Here is a 17866-nt window from a genome sequence, read left to right on the forward strand (position 1 = left end):
CTTTAATGTTTGAGAATATTTGTCATTTTTCACATGTCCTGAGTGTTGTTAGTCATCTAAATGTTGAACAGAGGCTGTGATGTACCGAAATTAAATTCCTTGTTTGGCACGCTCAAACATGGCGAATATAAACTCTTGAATCTTGAATAACACCACTGAGCCGACCAGATTTGCCTCGTTCTTCTTGCAGCTTTATTTTACACTCATCCAGGTACAAGTCTGACTCAACCACATTACGTAAAACAGCGCATACTCAGGAATTTCACACACTACAGTCCCATTTAAAATAAGAAAAATACATGTCATTACTTGCGATAGATACTGTGGATAGAAAACCAAAGCCCGAAACGGTGCCACATGGTCGCTGTGCATAACGAGCTAGATCCGCCATTTAAAAAAAATCTGTAAACCAAAAAAATGGTCGAATTTGGCTCATTTAAAACAAATCACGGTGCTTCTATATTGTGAAAACTGAGAAATGGAGTGTGTCATTTGAAGCAATGCAGGCAGTGGACGCGCTCGTAGCTACTTCAAGCTACTTGGTGCCAGCGCTGCAAAAGCTTCCGTTGTCAGATTGTTTTGCGGTTAAAATGTTTGAGTTTAGGCTCCAAAACCGGACCATTAAAAGGTTCGGCGGTGTTGCCCTTGCTCAGATTAATCTGTTCAGTTGCCTAGCCCTGTGGGAACACCCGGAGAAGCAGGGACAAACCCTTCGCGACAGCCAAAGCTGATCACCATGCCGGGTGCTTTCCCACACGGACCTGAACTCGGCGGAGTGCATGCTCGGAACTTTTTTCGGAACCATTAAATTTAGGCTGTAAATCGGGGTAACCTCCCTCCCATGCTTGCTGAAAGTCCGAGCAAAAAAACAGCAGGCTCGGCGTAAACCGTACGGGAGAGGTGATAAGTTAGGGTTAGTTAACACTCCGCGACGTGACTGGAGCTGGGGTGCCGTATTTATAGACACAGTATCTCTGACGTCATTCGAGTGCGCCTGAGGTCGTGTTCACTAAACTTTATTGACAAAATTATTTACCATGGTACGGCGTAAAATAATTTAGATAAATGTCCTGACAATAATTCAAATAACAGTAACAGTCATTCAGGCAAAATCAAAGTTCAACTCGAACAGTTTGTCCTCTTAGGAAGCAAACGATGCGTGTGACACAAATGCAGTTTGATCAGTCACAATGTACAACTAATCTAACATCTAATCCAATATAAATGTAACATAAATCTACAAATTATTAATTGACTGACATAGTATATTCTTTTGGTCTTCTACTCTTTTGGTCTTCTTCGTGCTTTGTTAACTGACCTCATCCGAGTTCATGAACTTTCGTTAGTTCAGGTACAACAGATTAATTTCATTACAAATCTGTGCCACTTCAGTCCCATTGCTGCCCTCTAGCGCTCATTTTTGAAAATGGAATATGTTGACGTCAATATCCGCGACGGATCGTACGACAGACATGCGACAAAACGCAGTTACCGAGGACATAAATCTAAGTTCGAGATTTCTAGTTTGAGTTGGTTTTAAAAAATTGTTAGAAAAAGTGAAAAGATTGACGCTGAGCAAGTAGAGGGGCGACTAACCTCGGGTGGTTGTTTACTAAAGTCTTGTCTTAAAATTTCTCGTCTGAGTGTGACAGCACTGAGAAAGGCCATGTAGACGCGGCAGAAGAATGAGTGGTCAATTCTTTCCCCCAGAGGGCACAGATGACCACACGGTCCAACAGGAAAATGAGTTGGAGGCGCTCGCATCCATTTTCGAGAAAGACTTCCAGGATCTGCGCCAAAATGATCCGTGGAAGGTAACTGTGAGGCACCTATTGGCGAACACACCCTACAAATCAATATTATACTGTGTATAATCCTTCGCTTGTCTTCTTCTAGGTGAAAAGACCTCCTGAGGTGCACCTCTGTTTGCGCCCAAAAGGTCTGAACTATGGCCAGGAATGTTACGTAACAGTGGAACTTCAAGTCAAATGCCCATCCAACTACCCAGACGTGTGAGTGGCAATCTTAGATATTTACATTCCTAGCTGTGAATATTTACATCAAAGTATGTTACAGTTGTAGTTGCTTCATCACTGTGTATTGAGTTTGACAATATCTCAAGCCAATCTCGACTTTGACAATTCCAAACAAGGCATAAGCTTTTGACCACTTGTTTTAAACAGTAAAAAAAAAAATCCAACTTGAACAAACACTAAGGGGATTCTGCTGTACAGTGTTTCTCAATAAGGGATACGCAATTCAAAGGAGTTTTTTGTGGTAAATGTTATACAAGGCATATGTGTCTGATTTATCATTTATTGATTTCTATTCTTGACTTATTAATCAATGATTTGAGTTGTAATGAAGACAATCGCTGAGAATTAAATTTGGCAAATTAAGGATATTCATTTAATAAATCAGTTTTATTACACTCTACTTTTGGAGATTCATCAACATATTTAAGTCAAGTTAGGGTTGGGAATCACAACTGTAGATCATTGGTGTTAAACTCAAGTAGAGGTGCAGCTATGGATTATTTTTGTATTTGAGTAATCAAGTAACATTGTAAAAGCTCTTTACATGACCGTTAAAAGTGCAAACATAAAATACCTGAGTAAATGATTGTACATAGTTCCGGGCATACGTTTAGCTTAGTTGGAATAAACAAATCATTGAGGCAGAGTAAATGTAATCGATGCATTTTTCTAACCGAATCATTCGAATTACTTAATGAATCGTTTCATCCCTAAACTCAAGTCATCTTTCATGGTCATTGTGCAGGCCTCCAGAGCTGGAGCTGATGAATGCCAAAGGTCTGTCAAATGATAACCTGCAGAACCTTCAGAGCGAGCTCACCAAGCTGGCAGCGGCAAGATGCGGAGAGGTGAGAGCGAACACACACACACGTGTGAACGTACACGTCTTGTCTGACACGTGTTAACCTGCCTCTCGACACCCAGGTGATGATTTACGAGCTTGCAGACCACATCCAGGGATTCCTGTGCGAGCACAACAAACCTCCCCCACGCTCCTTCCACGAGGAGATGCTGAAGAACCTTCGCAAACAACAGGAGAAACGGGACTTGGAGGAGCAGGAGAGGAGAGACCAGCGGCGCAAGCAAGAGGAGGAAATGGTTAGCAATTTTTTTTTGATAAATGTCAAATGAAATGAAAGTCACCAACATTTTGTTCAGTATTATAATCAAAGTTTTTAATCACAAAACATGAAGAAGAAAAACAAATAGCAGTCGTGTTGGAATGGGAATTGACAAATGTTTTCTCGCTTAGGAAAAAGAAATAATGGCTGAAATCCGGAGACGAGAGGAGGAAAAACGAGAGGAAAAAAGAAGAAAGGAGATTGCCAAACAGGTCTCAGAGCTTCAACAGTTAAAATTTGGAGCACTACATTTAGATTTTATGCTGAGCTAATCTTAATAGGAGCGACTTGAGAGCATGGAGCTACCCATCCCTGCTAGCATGCTGGGAAAGAGCCCACCCAGTGAATATGGAACTCCTCCTGACATCACAGACACCAAGAAATGGATCCCAAACCGCCGACGGAATAACTCAACTACACGTCACAGGTACTTAAACATTCAAATTTCAGGGTTATTTTTATTCCGAAAATATTGCCATTATGTTCTTTATCCATCTGCCAGACGTGAGACAATCAATGAAGACAGTCCACACACACAAGAACGTCTTCATTTCAACAGCAGCACCTTTGGAGAACTCCATGTCCACAAAGGGAGACATTTAGGTGAGCAGTGGGATTACAACTTCAAATTTGGACTGTTTGTTAATTGTGTGTGTTCATGTTACAGGAGTGAGTGAGAGGCTCGGTCGCAATGTTTATAATGCCTTTGAGGTGAACTCAGGTGACTTTGCAGTCATTTATGAGTGGTCACTACGCTGGAACAAGAAAATGGGCAAGTTCTTCACCAGTCAGGAGAAAGAAAAGATTGAGAACTGCAAAAAGCAGGCGAGTACAGCGAGATATTCTTATGGATGTAGTGCTACCATGTAAATAAATTCGCATGGCGTTTGGGAAGCCTGTGGTATCTAGGGTCAAAGTTCATGTAAACAGCAAGTATTGCAACTTATCAGTTGCAATACAAAAACTTTTGACTAGGCTGCTTGATGATAAAAAAAATATTAATCAGGATTATTTTGGTAATAATTGATTAATTCAAACAATTATTTTTGTTGAGGTACAAAACAATAACATTTTAATTATGAAAATTCCTTTCGGACCAAACAAAATGAAAAAAAAAATTTATTTTAAAATAAAAAAAATGATACAAATGTATAAATTCAAGTATGGCTTCCCTGTATGAACAAACATTGGATATTAATACATAGTAATAATTTTTTTTAAAGACGATTTCTGTATACCTAACAATTTTGTAATCGTGGAAAGTAGTGATTGTAATTGAATTCCAATTAATTGCACAGCCCTCCTGCTGACTTAATTGTGAAGTTATTTTTGGAACTCATGAATAGCAGCTGAATATTTTACTTGATAGCTTTTACAAAAGTGAGAGCTGTTGACTAAGTTTGACACTAAACCTCTCTGTAGATCCATGCGGCAGAAAACGAATTCAACTCCCTCCTGCGTCTTGAGCACCCAAACCTGGTGCACTACAGGGCGCTGAACTCCAGCGAGAAGGAAGACTGCCTCTTGGTGGACCTTCTGGTTGAGCATGTGGCCGGCAGCAACTTGAACCAAAGCCTCCTCGATCACTCTCCCATCCCTCTGGACAAACTCTGCCATTATACCGCCCAGCTGCTGGCAGCGCTCGACTACCTACACTCGAATTCGGTGGTCCACAAACAATTGGGGGCCTCCAGTGTGCTGTTGGACTCCGAGGGCAACGTTCGATTGACTGATTACAGCTTATCCAAGAAATTCTCCGATATCTGCAAAGAGGATATTTTTGAGCAGGCGCACGTGCGTTTCTCCGAGGGCACTGCGATGCCCACCAAGACAGGCAAAAAGGGGGACGTGTGGAACTTGGGGCTGATGCTGCTGGCTCTAAGTCAAGGCAAAGAGGTGAAAGAGTATCCTGTAACCGTGCCCTCCACCCTGCCTGCTGACTTCAAGGACTTCCTCCATAAGTACGTATCGATTCATAGCAAGAAATACACATTTATTTTTGGTATACACTGTATGTTTGCATTCTAAAAAAATCGAGGCATTAAAAATAAATCTCCATTTGTAAGTGACAATAATTGAAGAGATTTGTGCTCCAAATTGTACAATGTGGCCTCATAGGTGCGTCTGCTCGAATGATGTCGATCGATGGACAACCCAGCAACTCTTGGATCACAACTTCCTCAAGCCTCCATCACCTAAAAACCAGCCTCAGTTCCAGGACAGCAGCCCCGAAGGTGAATGTATGAATGTTATAAGAACAAACGGCGGCCTCATTAGGTAAAACCTAAACATATCATACTTTACACGTGTAGTAATATAAAGCTTTTAAATCATTGTCAAAGAGGTATTTTTTTAATATTAGAACTGCAAGCAAAATTGTTTTAAATAATTAATCTGACAATTTTGTTCATTAATCGTTAAATTGGATCAGAAAATGTTTTCACGTCCATCCCTTTTTTTTTTTTTTTTTTTAAAAAATAGGACATTATCTCAAATTGATAGTGCATAAAAAAAAACACATTATGATTCCAGTTATAATTTGTTCCGTAACAATTGGTGCACCTCTTTTTAATATTATTGTGGATGTGATGTGACGGGGTTATGATGTTGAGATTTTCATTCTGAAACAAATCTCATCCCTTTTTACCTCAGATCTCGCTGTGGGCTTTGCATCATCAGTAATCTCGCGTAGCCACATGCTCAATGCTCCATTCATTCCTGGAATTCAGAAGCAGTTTTCTCGCTACTGTAATGAGTTTAAGGAACTCGAACCTTTGGGCAAAGGGGCCTTTGGTGCCGTGATTAAGGTATTTTCTTTTGATATATATAAAATGTCATCTCTTGCATGTATTGTATGTGAGCATCTTCACCCCAACCTCCTTCTCATTTAGGTTCAGAACAATCTTGATGGTTGCTACTATGCTGTGAAGCGCATCCAGGTCAACCCTGCCAGCAAGCAATTCCGACGCATTAAAGGCGAAGTGACTTTACTGTCGCGTCTCAACCATGAGAACATTGTGCGTTACTACAACGCGTGGATCGAGAAGAACGAAATGCCCGTCGAAGGGATGCCGAGCAACACCGATAGCTCGGAGCCTCCGAGCACTCCCGAAAAGCCATCCCCGGTCCGGAAACCTCTTCCCCGGCTCAACGAGCTTGGGCTTGCTGACAACGTGGAGGACATTGCACCACCTCCAGCCCTGTCTAGCTCGGTGGAATGGTCCACGTCTATTGAAAGGCCCTCCAGTGTTAAATGTGGTCGACACCAGTCAAGCGATGATGACGATGATGAGGAGGAAGATGTGTTTGGAGCCTCTTTTTTGTGAGTTCATTTTAAAGTTGACAGCGCAAACTCATAATGCATCACTGAAGTTTTTTCTGCCATTCAGACCATCGGACGACTCCATCAGCGGTGTCGTCTTTGACAATGGAGACGATAGCACAGATGAGATGTCACAGGTTTGAATGTTTTTTGTGAGAAACTTGTGTTTGTCAGTATAACAGATGCGTGAGTGTCTCTGCAGGGTGAGCCAGGCAAAGGCCTGGCAAGAGAAACAACGGAGAGTACGGACTCTGATCGACCTTTTGTCACGGTGCATTACTTGTACATACAAGTAAGCGTTGGCTCGATGCAACATGATTACCACTATGTGTCAGTCTGAAATTTATGAACCATGTGACCATGTCCGTGCAGATGGAATACTGTGAAAAAAGCACTTTGCGTGACACAATTGACCAAGGTCTTCATCAGGACCAGAATCGGCTCTGGAGGCTCTTCAGGGAAATCCTCGATGGTCTTTCTTACATTCATGAACAGGTTTTACTCACCGACAGACACATTTGAACTATATTTTCTTCCTGCTTGAGTTTCAGATGATCAAATGGTCACATTTATCCTTTTTCTAAGGGGATGATTCACAGAGACTTGAAGCCTGTCAACATCTTCCTTGACTTTGAAGATCATGTGAAGATTGGGGATTTTGGCCTGGCTACGGACCATCCGGCCACTGTGGTAATTGTTATTCTGTAAAGTACATCTTGCTTAACTTTTTGTTTCCTGAAAGGGCTGGCATGTGAATGCATATTTAACAAATGCTTGCTCTCTCCCAGGCTGCAGGTAAATTTGAAGTGGAAGAGAGCGGCTCTGCAGCACTGCAAAAACTGGACCCAACAGGTGCACAAACCTTTAAAAAAATCTTTGCCTCCACCCCTCTCCCCCTTTTTTTTTTTTTCTTTTTAATAAATACACCTTCTGAATTTTTCTCTGAATTTTTTTATTGACTGTAGGAAATCTGACTGGCATGGTTGGTACAGCTCTCTATGTTAGCCCTGAAGTTCAAGGAAACACCAAAGCCACCTACAATCAAGTAAGCTTTTGTATTTTGCCTATAATCTTGAACAAATTTGATGAAAATGTAGCTGGCCTTGTGGTTTTTTTTTGTTTGTGACGATTCACTGTAGATATTGTTTTGTCTGCTCTCAGAAAGTTGATTTGTTCAGCCTCGGCATCATACTCTTCGAGATGTCTTACCGACCGATGATCACTGGGGCCGAGCGCATTTCAGTCCTCAGCCAGCTCCGTGTGGTACGTGCACAACTGAGATTCATCTTGAGATATTTGGGCCATGGTACTTCATTGGCTTTCTTTCTGCAGGAGGCCATTCATTTCCCTGACGACTACAGTAAATATGAGCAAGGAACGCAGGTAAAGAATATTTTGACACAGCATTCAAATTGCCTTTTCCACGTCAACCCAAATTGATGCGTTGTGATTCTATCTGTCACATCAGAGAAAAGTGATCGAGTGGCTCCTGAAGCATGACCCTGCGCTGCGGCCTACTGCCCAGGAGCTGCTCAAAAGTGAACTTCTGCCTCCGCCCCAGATGGAGGAGTCCGAGCTCCATGAAGTCTTACACCACACTCTGGCCAATATCAATTGCAAAGCTTACCGCAGCATGGTGGCCCAGTTGTTTGCTCAGATTAATTCACCAGTCATGGATTTCACCTACGATATAGACCTTCACAAGGTATGATGTTGACTTTTGCTGGGGCTATTTCGCACACAAGCAGTTCCTCTTCTTCGCCTTTAGATGTCGCTGTGGCCTACAGCAGGAAACCCAATCGTCATGTGGCCTGAAAAGGGCATGTTCATGCTTCTTGCGTGTCTTCTGATCCTTAACAGAGGCTGTTTGTTTTGTCCCCCTCCAGGGCAGCTTCAGCTTCAGCAGCGCCAAATTGCAGCAGTATGTGTACGAGACGATCACCAGGATTTTCAAGAAGCACAGTGAGTGTGGAAGGTTTGCGCACGTGGGAAGCTGACATCCATCTGCAAACCTTTGAGACTCAAACATCTGCTCGGTCGAACGTCACATGAACAACAATAAACGCACTGTTACAAAGAACATCAGTTGACACACGGACCCGTGTTTTACTGCATTTGTGCAAACTACTGATTGCCCCCAGCTGTACTCAGTTGTTCATGCTCATTTTGGATCTCCTCACATGCGTCACTTCTTTCAAGGTGAAGGTCATGTTGTCCTTTGCATACACTTGCAGCGTTGTGTGATGTTTGTCATCAGGTGCAGTTCGCCTGCAGACGCCGCTGCTGCTTCCCAGACACAGGAAGCTCTGTGAAGGCAGTGAGCCGGCTTGCTTCATGGACCACAGTGGTATGCTGGTAACGCTGCCCTACAACCTTCGTGTAAGCCTAGCGCACTTTGCACAACACAACCGTACTGCTTCACATCTACACAGAAAGGGAACAATTAATTTTCCTTTGTGCTGACTCACACAGTCAACAAGAAACTATGTGGACTAAGTTGTTGATTGATTCCTGCAAGATGTGAACCGTCAATATTAATTATATGAACGCATCCAACAACTTTTCATTTTTTTCTAGATGGCGTTTGCGAGATATGTTGCCCGAAACAACATAACACATCTAAAAAGGTAAAACTTTAACTCGCGATGAGGAAGGTTTTGTATTAAAAATGATTATCAAAGAAAAAAAAATGGAAAGATCATATAAAATCGTTCATTAATTTGGTTTGGTTTCCATTTTTGGTCATTTCGTAATTGCATTGACTCAAAAGAAGCTTGTGTTAATGTGTTTCTCTTTTCTAAGGTACAGCATTGATCGCGTGTTTCGACCCAGGAAGCTGGATCGCGCTCACCCAAGGGAGCTTCTGGAGTGCGCCTTTGACATCATCACACCCGTCACCAACAGCCTGCTCCCAGATGCCGAGACCATTTACACCATCTCCGAAATAGTCCAGGAATTCCCTGCACTTCAGGTTGCTCCCCTTTTACCATATTTGAAATAACTCAAGTGTCAGTATGCGCTTAGCTGCCTCGCCTTGCTTCATTTCTAGACAGTACATTTTGTTGACTGGCTTCGACATGTCCTTGTCCTCTCCAACGGATGCCGTCATCTCAACCTGTGTTGTTTGTTTTCCTTCTCCCTTAAACGTCCCACTCGCATGCCTAACATACCAAGCTGTTGAGGAAGTCAGACAGATTTACACCATGTTTATTATATACACCCTAAATCAGTTTGGCACAGCTTACTCTACTTCCTCCCCTCCCTCTCTGTAAAATCCATTTCCTGTCCACACTTCCCAATGCTGCCTGTTCTGACTGGCATGTCTCTTGAACTCAATCAACCCAGGTTCAGCCTCTGCAGGGGTCCTCCAAGCCACCCAACTCAGTGTGAAAGATTTTAAATTAAATTTACAATTAGAGCAGCGTGGTCATAATTTGACATTGGTGTTTGTGTATTTGGCTGAGATTTTTTTTAAGTGGACAGTCTCTCCTGTTATTAAATTGATAATCGTGCTTCCTCTTTGTTAATGAGGAATTATTTTGCGTTGCAGTCTTTGTTGGAAATTTATTTTTACCCCTTCACAATTCCAGGAGAGGAATTACAACATTTATTTGAACCATACAAGTTTGCTGAAGGCCATCCTGCTTCACAGTGGAATCCCCGAGGACAAACTAAACCAGGCCTCCAACATACTATGTGAAGCCATGGTCAGTAACTGTCTCACATGTATCACAGATGTTGTTCATGTGTGTCTTTAGCAGGTTCTTCACCAATATTTGTTGAATCTAATGTCCTGTTCTCGATTTTTACCCCAGAGTGAAAAGCTGACCAAACGTGAGGTAGAGGCAAAGTTCTGCAACTTTTCACTGTCAACAAACAGTGTGAGTGTCCGCCAGGTGTTTTTGTTGTCCGGAAAAATAATCCCACAGCAGCATCCCTCGTAACTGCTGAACTTTGTCTCTTTTGTGTAAAGTTGCAGGTGTTGTACAAGTACATTGAACAGAAGGGGACCCTAAAAGAAGTGGCACCATTACTGATTTCACTTACCAAGCAGAAGACGGCCGTCATGCAAATGGCCAAGCAGGGACTCAAAGATCTGGAGGAGGTCACGGTGCTACTTCAAAGACTTGGAGTGAAACTGCCAGTAAGGATGTCAAATGGATCAACTATACACAGTGGCTTTTAAAACACTTGGTTTTAATGCCAAATTTTTGTGATGAGAAAAAAATTAAGTAAAGGAGGAGAAAGTAAAAATAAAGTAAGAAAATTTGTTTGCGTAAGTGTGCACCCCCTCTCATAACCAGGGATGCAGCTCTAACAGGTTAAAAGGGAGTCAGCCCAAATAAATTACCCCAAATAAATTTAATCTCTTGTAATAGATTGTTCCTGACATTTATATTGCTTACTAGCAGAATCCCGATTTTTTTGTTGACTAAGATTTTGAAATGTTCATAATTCTGCACATGTTGACTAAGGCTCTAGTTGTAGCTAAAGAAAAACAACCGAAAGCATTATGCTGCCCCCAGCATGCTTCACAGTAGGTATGGTGTTCTTTTGGTGATAAGCAATGTTGTTTGTGCCAAGCATACCACTCGGAGCCTGTCATATCCTCAGTTATGAGGGTGTGCCCATCCTGCAACCACATTATCTCAGTCATTAATTTTTACTTCCTCTCTTTAGAGGATTTCATTTGTCGTGCATATGTATCATGGGTGAAATTTGTGTTGGGAAACTTTTTTTGGGAAATGATTTATCTTTATATCACAAAAATCTGGTATTTGAACAGTGTTTGTTTTTGATCCTATGCAATGTGTGTGGTCTCTCTACAGGTGGTAGTCAATTTAGGTTTAGTGTACAAGGTGCAGCACCATTCTGGAATCATCTTCCAGTTTGTGGCCTTCATCAGGAAACGCAAGCGGACAGTGCCAGACATACTGGCTGCCGGAGGACGCTACGACCACCTGGTAGAGTAAATGATAAAGCCATTCATTCCTAGTTACTATTAGAAATCAATTTCTGCATGACCAGTTTAAATATTTCAACTTAAAAAACATTTCTGTATTAACATTAGTGATCCAGGGTGTCTTGATAAAGATTGACGTCTCTATTGGTAGATCCTGGAATTTCGTGGGCCTGCCTCCACAGTGCCAGTGCCTTCAGCAGTTGGCGCCAGCGTGGCGTTGGACAAAGTGTGTGCCGTGGTGGCCAGCATGGAGGAGCCAGTGAGACACCTACACACATGCTAACATCTGGCATTACAATAGAGCGGCATACAAGGATTCATATTTAATGCCTTCACTTTTTATTTTAATTTTATTTTTTTTATAACACTCGTATCTTTGCTCTGTTTCCCAGCCATCAGTGAGTTCTTGTGATGTCCTCGTGGTCCCTGTGGGACATTCATGCATGTCCAGGGCCATCAGTGTTGTCCAGAAGCTGTGGAGCAACGGTGTTTCTGCAGACATTGCCTACGATGTTTCACAGGTTTGTGTCAATTGAATGGCGACATTTACTCCACATTATATAGACTTTGGATATCATAATGGGATGAAAGTATCAGAGCATCCTTTTCACAACACTTACTGGTAAATAATTTTTTTTTCTCTGTACACCGGATAATATCCCATCCTTTTTTTTTTAGGCTAAAATTGATTATTCTTGAGAAATTGTGGTAATTGTAGTATTCAAAGTATATTTCTGATAACACATTGTGCAAACTTTTTCTTCCAAGTATTTTATCAGTAAATGATGTTGCAGCACATCAATGCATTTAGGCATGTCGTCCACTGACATGCAACTTAAGAGGCTGTGATAAGTGTTGAACTGCAGCCAGTGTTTTTTGTTAGCTTGGCAATTTTGAAGCTAATGATAAGGTCTCAGTGCTATTTGGAAGGAATTCTGCCCCTTTTTCTTGCTGATAAGAATGAGAAGTCGTATAACTGTCAGCACTTAATGGAGCCTTATCATTCTAATACAGACGACAATATCAGCAAATATAAATTGCAAGTAGTGTGAGCCTATGAGCACTCATAAAAAAATATTTTTGACCCATTATGAGGAGTCCAAGTACTAATCCCAGTTCTAATTATTATGTCTCTGTTAAACAAAGCATAGTTTCCTTTTTTTTTTTTTTCCTGCTCTCTGACCAGAAAATAAGAAATCTGCACTACACTGCAGCGCCGTAAATTCATATTTGAGTTCAAGCGGTCAGGGAAACTTTTTTTAAAAAGAAAACGAGTTTGTGAATCCCACCCAACAACTTTTCATCCCACAGCAACCTCCCAATAAATACTTTATAGGGCAGAATCATAAACTGTAAACAACAAGCTGATGAGTTGGGCATTGCATTTTAGGGGCTTGCAAGTGGAAACACGTTGTGATTGGACAAAAAAAAAAAGTCCTGATGCCTCTTTCACTTTCCACAAGTATATTTGAGAAGTTCAAGTACATATATGTAAACCCTGCCCACATGTTTTTCCCCCCTTTATTTTTTATTTTAATGTTCCACTCCTGACAGTGTTTACATTTCAAGTCCTTTGTAATGACATGGGACATAAATGGCCAGCCTTTCTGCTTCAAAGCCCCCCAGAAACAAATTAGGAAGAGTTTGTTTCTGGCTGGAAACAAGCAACCCTCTCTAATTGTCAAAAGTGTTTGTGTGGGTTTTTAGCTGATTACGTGTGCAGCCCAGTACCCAAATAAGTGGTGAGACTTTGAGAACAGCTTATTCAGATTAAGCTTTTGTTAGCTGCCATCACATGGCAAAGTCTCACAGCAACAATTATAGCACACTTCCAGTTTGCCTAATAAGCCAAATAAGGCTTTGATACATTATCTGTAACCTTTGGTTGACATCAGAGGATGTTGTAAGTTTTTAGTAAAAGTTTACAGTAATGTGATGCTCACTCTTTGTACTCCGAGGACTGCAGGGTTTGTTCATGAACCACATGATCAGTGTTGTTTTTTCCCTTGTCAAAGCATGATTCTAACAGTGTACACACTGGCGACGCATAATTTGACATCGCTGATTTCCATGTTTGTCTCATTCCAAGGGAAACTAAAATTGAGCAATTTTTTTATGTGTTAGTCTCAGGAGACTTTGATGGACCATTGCCGGGTGGCTGGGATCACATGCATGGCCATGGTATCTGACAAAGAGGGTAACTACGTGAAGGTAAAAGTGAAGAACTTATTTAAGCATTAAAAAAATGGAAAAAAAAAATCTGTCAATTACACTTGTTAATTTTCAGCTCAATAGTTTCCACTTACCACTTCTAGGATTTTTTTTTTTGCAAAATTTTAGATTGTCAAAATCTCTTTTCTAGTGTAGCTGAATATTACGTGCAGAAATTTACCAATATGCTTTGCGTACAGGAACTAGCCAAATAGTTTCTCCAGGCATGTCGTGTCTATAAAACATCTGTTCTTTAGTTTGTCAACACTTGACTTTCATTCCATCAAAGCACATCTTTAAGTTGTTTAATCAATCCTCAGGTCAAATCCTTAGAGAAGGACAGACAGTCGGAGAAAAGAGTTCCTGAGTTGGAAGTGGTGGAGCACATCATTCAGAAATTTCGGACCAAATTCTTAGAGGAAAGATACATCAGGTAAAGTGATTATTTTCTGGCTTCAAGTGTTGCTTTCATTTCTGGGAAGCTCGATACAAGTTGTTCCTTGTGCTCCTGCAGGGAAATATCTGAAAGCATAGGCCAAAACGCTAAAGGCTCCCAGATCAACACCACAGGTACGAGGCACACACACACACACACACACACACCCCTTCCTCTGTTTACACTCAATGCTGATGTGAAGCGTTAACACATTTAACAGTTGTACCTTTGTTTCCCTGCAGACTTCTGAGTTACTTTCATGTTTCCAAAGTTTAACGTTATAAAGCAGGGATTAACCCACAGGTGTCAAACTCAAGGCCCGGGGGCCAGATACGACCCGCCACATCATTTTATGTGGCCCGCGAAGACAAATTGTGCATCAAATTTGTGTGTCATTACTAGAATTGCAAATTGGCTTCACTTTTGATATCTTTATTTTTTTAGTTTGACACCCCTGTATTAACCTATCAGCCCTGAGTAATGAAAGGTTAGCTGAGGCATTTAAATTGTTGCATCACCCACACACAATTGGACAGCCAACAGTGTGTTATAACGATACTATAGATTGATCGCACAAGTGTGTGTATCTGTTTTTATACTGCTGTCCCATTAGCTCATGTTTTACCTAGAACTTTTCTAAGCCTGTTTTGGAAAATTGAAGAACCTCCTGTTTTTTTTTTTTTTTTTTGGCCCACAGGATCTTCTGAGCAGCATGGGAGCAGTAGCAGCATGAACATTAATGTGAATGTCATCAGTTTGGAGAAAGTGTCTGCCAGCGCAAGACGTCGCTTTGAGACTCAGGTAACTGAGGCAATGCATCCGTTGCCACGTTTACATGGAATAGTTCAGTTCAATGTCAAATGGCACTCTACCGTAACCCCGCCTCTTAAAGGCACACACTGCACTCGGACTACAATACGTAGGGTATTTTCAGTATATTTTATGCTTGCAATTTGTTTCATGTGTCCAAATACATTTGCAATGTTTTAATGTCTGCTTTTTTTTTTTAAATATTGCAGACTTCCACCTATTGTGGGAAAACTGCATTAAGTAACAGCATGAAAAAAAAAAAACATTATTTTTGTTTGTTTACGATTGTGCTTATTTCATTTTGACCATGCAAGGAATTCTTTTCTTCCACCCTTCTGCTTTTCTCCATTATTTTTGACTTTATCTTGCTCTCCCCCTCACTCAGATCCACACCAGATTGCAGACTCTTACAAACAGTTTGCAAAACAAGAGCAGTGACATTGAGGTTCTGGCAGTAAGTCATTTTGTTTGTTTACCCATACATCCACTCCCCCTTTTAGTACAGTCCCTCTTCATCTTTCCAATTCAAGTGTGACATCTCCACGCGATGAAAAAGGTTTTGATAGCCAAAGTATGAAACATCAGAAGGAGGAGTCCTTTTAGAGTTGTTTTACCTCATGCCAAGCTCCCCACTGAATCCAAACATGTCACTATACAATGCTCTCAACACATACTTCAATGTCCTCCTGCCATTTTGAATTTTTTTGTGGTTGCTTCCTAGATTTATTGCCAAGATATTCACACCATAAATCATCTTATTTACCTGTCACTGCATGATCCAAAAAAATGTTTGTCGTGCCTCCGGGACTCTGGACTGTATCAAGGTCTCATTTGTAAATATGACTTATTGAAACATCCCACGCCTAATCACCTTCATCCCACTAAACGGTCGCACAGGCTTCCAAGTCTTTGTTGTTGCATGTCAGCGGCCTGTTTGCATATCAGTCCGACTGGAACACAGCAGCACTCATTTTCCAATGATAGGCCCAAGAGGCAATTAGCCCCTTCCTGGGAAAGGGACACGGGCTGTTTTTGAAGCCAGCCAGGGGAAAGTGGAATTTTGAGTAACAGAGAATTGCGCAACCCGTTGAGTGAGATTGTACAGAAGGCATTATTGTTCGCTAAATTGTCATGGCATTATTTGGAAACACAATGGCTTCTAAATGTAGTTTTCCTTTCCTGCAGGTGGACCTTCAGAAGGAAACTCTGATCAACTTCCTGTCTCTGGAGGTTGGTTCCCTTCGGACTTTGTCCAAAACATTTCAATAAAAGGCTACATCCTGGTGATGGGAGGAATGCAGTGGGTTGGGGCTGCCTGGAAAGAGTGGGCATCATAACTCAAGGACCCAGACAGGAAGAGGGGATCCCGTCTCCTTCCTTTAGCGTAGCCTCTGTTTAAGGAGGTGGTGTGAGGGAACACCCCTATTTTTTTTCCACCAACAGCAGAGAGATTTGCTCCAGTCGTTTGAACCTGCACCCCATTTAACAAAGCTGCCAGACAGGCTTGCATGCTTGAGGGGTCTTAATATTCACGTTCCAAACCTCTGGCCACAAGCCTCCTTCCAATAACTGCTGTGCAGAAAGAGTTGAGGCTTGGAAAGACATTTAATTATCATACATTGGAACCACAATCCAGAAGTTGCAGCTCATAAATTAGCAGGCCACCCGCAACAAACTCCACCTAGCAAACAATACCTGTCTCTCTTCCACAGTTTGAAAACGAAGAGCAGTACCACAGCAGCGTGAAGACTCTTCTGTCACGTCTCCCCAAGCAGCGCTATCTGAAGGCCATCTGCGATGAGATTCACACTTTTAAAATGACCAAGAGGTAAGATTTGTCATCAGATGCCACCATTAATTAACCAAAATGTTTCAAGTTTTGAGTAAAAGTGAAAGCAAGACTAAATCGGACATCCGTTTCATGTTGGTAGCTGCCAAGAGTAAGCTAAATGTTCTTTTCTCCTCTCAAATGAGGCAATTCATTTAACAAAGGAGAAAGTGGAACGCTTTTCAAAGGCCAGGTCAACATGCGTAGCGAGGGAGCTCTATGTTGTCCATTCCCGTTTAATATTCTCAGTCCCTCCAGCGATGCAAAATCCCCCATCTTTGAGCCTCGAGTGTTGACACCCGCGAATGCCCCAAGAGATGATTTTCGCTCATGAATGATATTGTTGCAAAAAATTGGGAAAAAAAAAAATCTGCCTTGCAAGAACACTTGGTTTTAATTTCCTGTTTATGTCTTCGATTTACGATTCGAGTGAATAGAAACTGATAAAAGAAAAGCGAGGGAATTTTGCGGGGGACTGAACATCTGTGTAGTTGTTTTTGTTGAAAGTGAGAACTAAATAAACAAGGCCTTGTGAACAAGTTGGCGTTACCTGGCAGTAGCAGATCATAAAGTTGTTCAGGGCTTTCATAACTGACTTGAACAAAGCATTTGTGCGCCAGGTCAACGCCTCTCAACATAAATTTACAAATTCAAAGTGATTGAAGCTCCACACGTCTCCTTGCTTCTTAAATTCCATGTCTGACACGTGTTGTCCTTGCTTCAGGGTGGCTGTGGTGGTCTTGTACAGCTTGAAGGATGACTACTACAAGACCCTCCTGTGAAGCCCATTGTGTTCCATGACCTGGGCCACTTCCTGCCGCCGTCCCGGGAAATAACACCTTCAGACTTGAATGTGTGCTTGGATATAAGGACAGTGGCTGGCCCTCAAAGACATTTTTTTTCTACCTTCATTATACCTCAGCTTTGTTGATGAAACTATTGTGTCATGGTACGAGGTTTGTGGACTTAAACATTGCCTTAATTGCATTATTGTGCTTTTTATTTTCACCTACAAACTGTATTTTTCTTGTAATAAAGAGCAGGACTGAAAGTATGAATAAAATATTTCCGAGCATGCTGTGTGCTTTTGTGTGTTCTTACCATTCTCACTCCCAAAAAAAAATCACTTTTCTTTCTAA

The 17866-nt window shown here is 41.5% G+C and overlaps 1 protein-coding gene across 1 annotated transcript; it reads left to right on the forward strand.

The window, feature by feature from the left end:
- The first annotated feature begins 1435 nt into the window (after nt 1-1435).
- eif2ak4 (eukaryotic translation initiation factor 2 alpha kinase 4) lies at nt 1436-17802 on the forward strand. Its single transcript, XM_088400915.1, has 39 exons — nt 1436-1814; nt 1897-2012; nt 2782-2884; nt 2961-3134; nt 3289-3369; nt 3439-3584; nt 3660-3760; nt 3825-3982; nt 4580-5118; nt 5276-5391; nt 5810-5964; nt 6049-6479; nt 6547-6616; nt 6682-6771; nt 6852-6974; nt 7065-7169; nt 7268-7331; nt 7445-7524; nt 7641-7742; nt 7812-7862; nt 7948-8184; nt 8366-8441; nt 8737-8858; nt 9057-9106; nt 9282-9450; nt 10070-10186; nt 10295-10360; nt 10453-10623; nt 11309-11443; nt 11594-11701; nt 11835-11963; nt 13567-13653; nt 13974-14086; nt 14168-14223; nt 14787-14890; nt 15285-15353; nt 16085-16129; nt 16612-16727; nt 17452-17802. The coding sequence occupies exons 1-39, from the start codon at nt 1686-1688 to the stop codon at nt 17507-17509; spliced, it is 4962 nt and encodes a 1653-aa protein (XP_088257041.1). The 5' UTR covers nt 1436-1685; the 3' UTR covers nt 17510-17802.
- Nucleotides 17803-17866: the final 64 nt, after the last annotated feature.

The sequence above is a fragment of the Syngnathus floridae genome, chromosome 16 (assembly GCF_059516105.1).
Source record: "Syngnathus floridae isolate MCC-2025c chromosome 16, RoL_Sflo_1.0, whole genome shotgun sequence".
NCBI lineage: Eukaryota > Metazoa > Chordata > Actinopteri > Syngnathiformes > Syngnathidae > Syngnathus > Syngnathus floridae.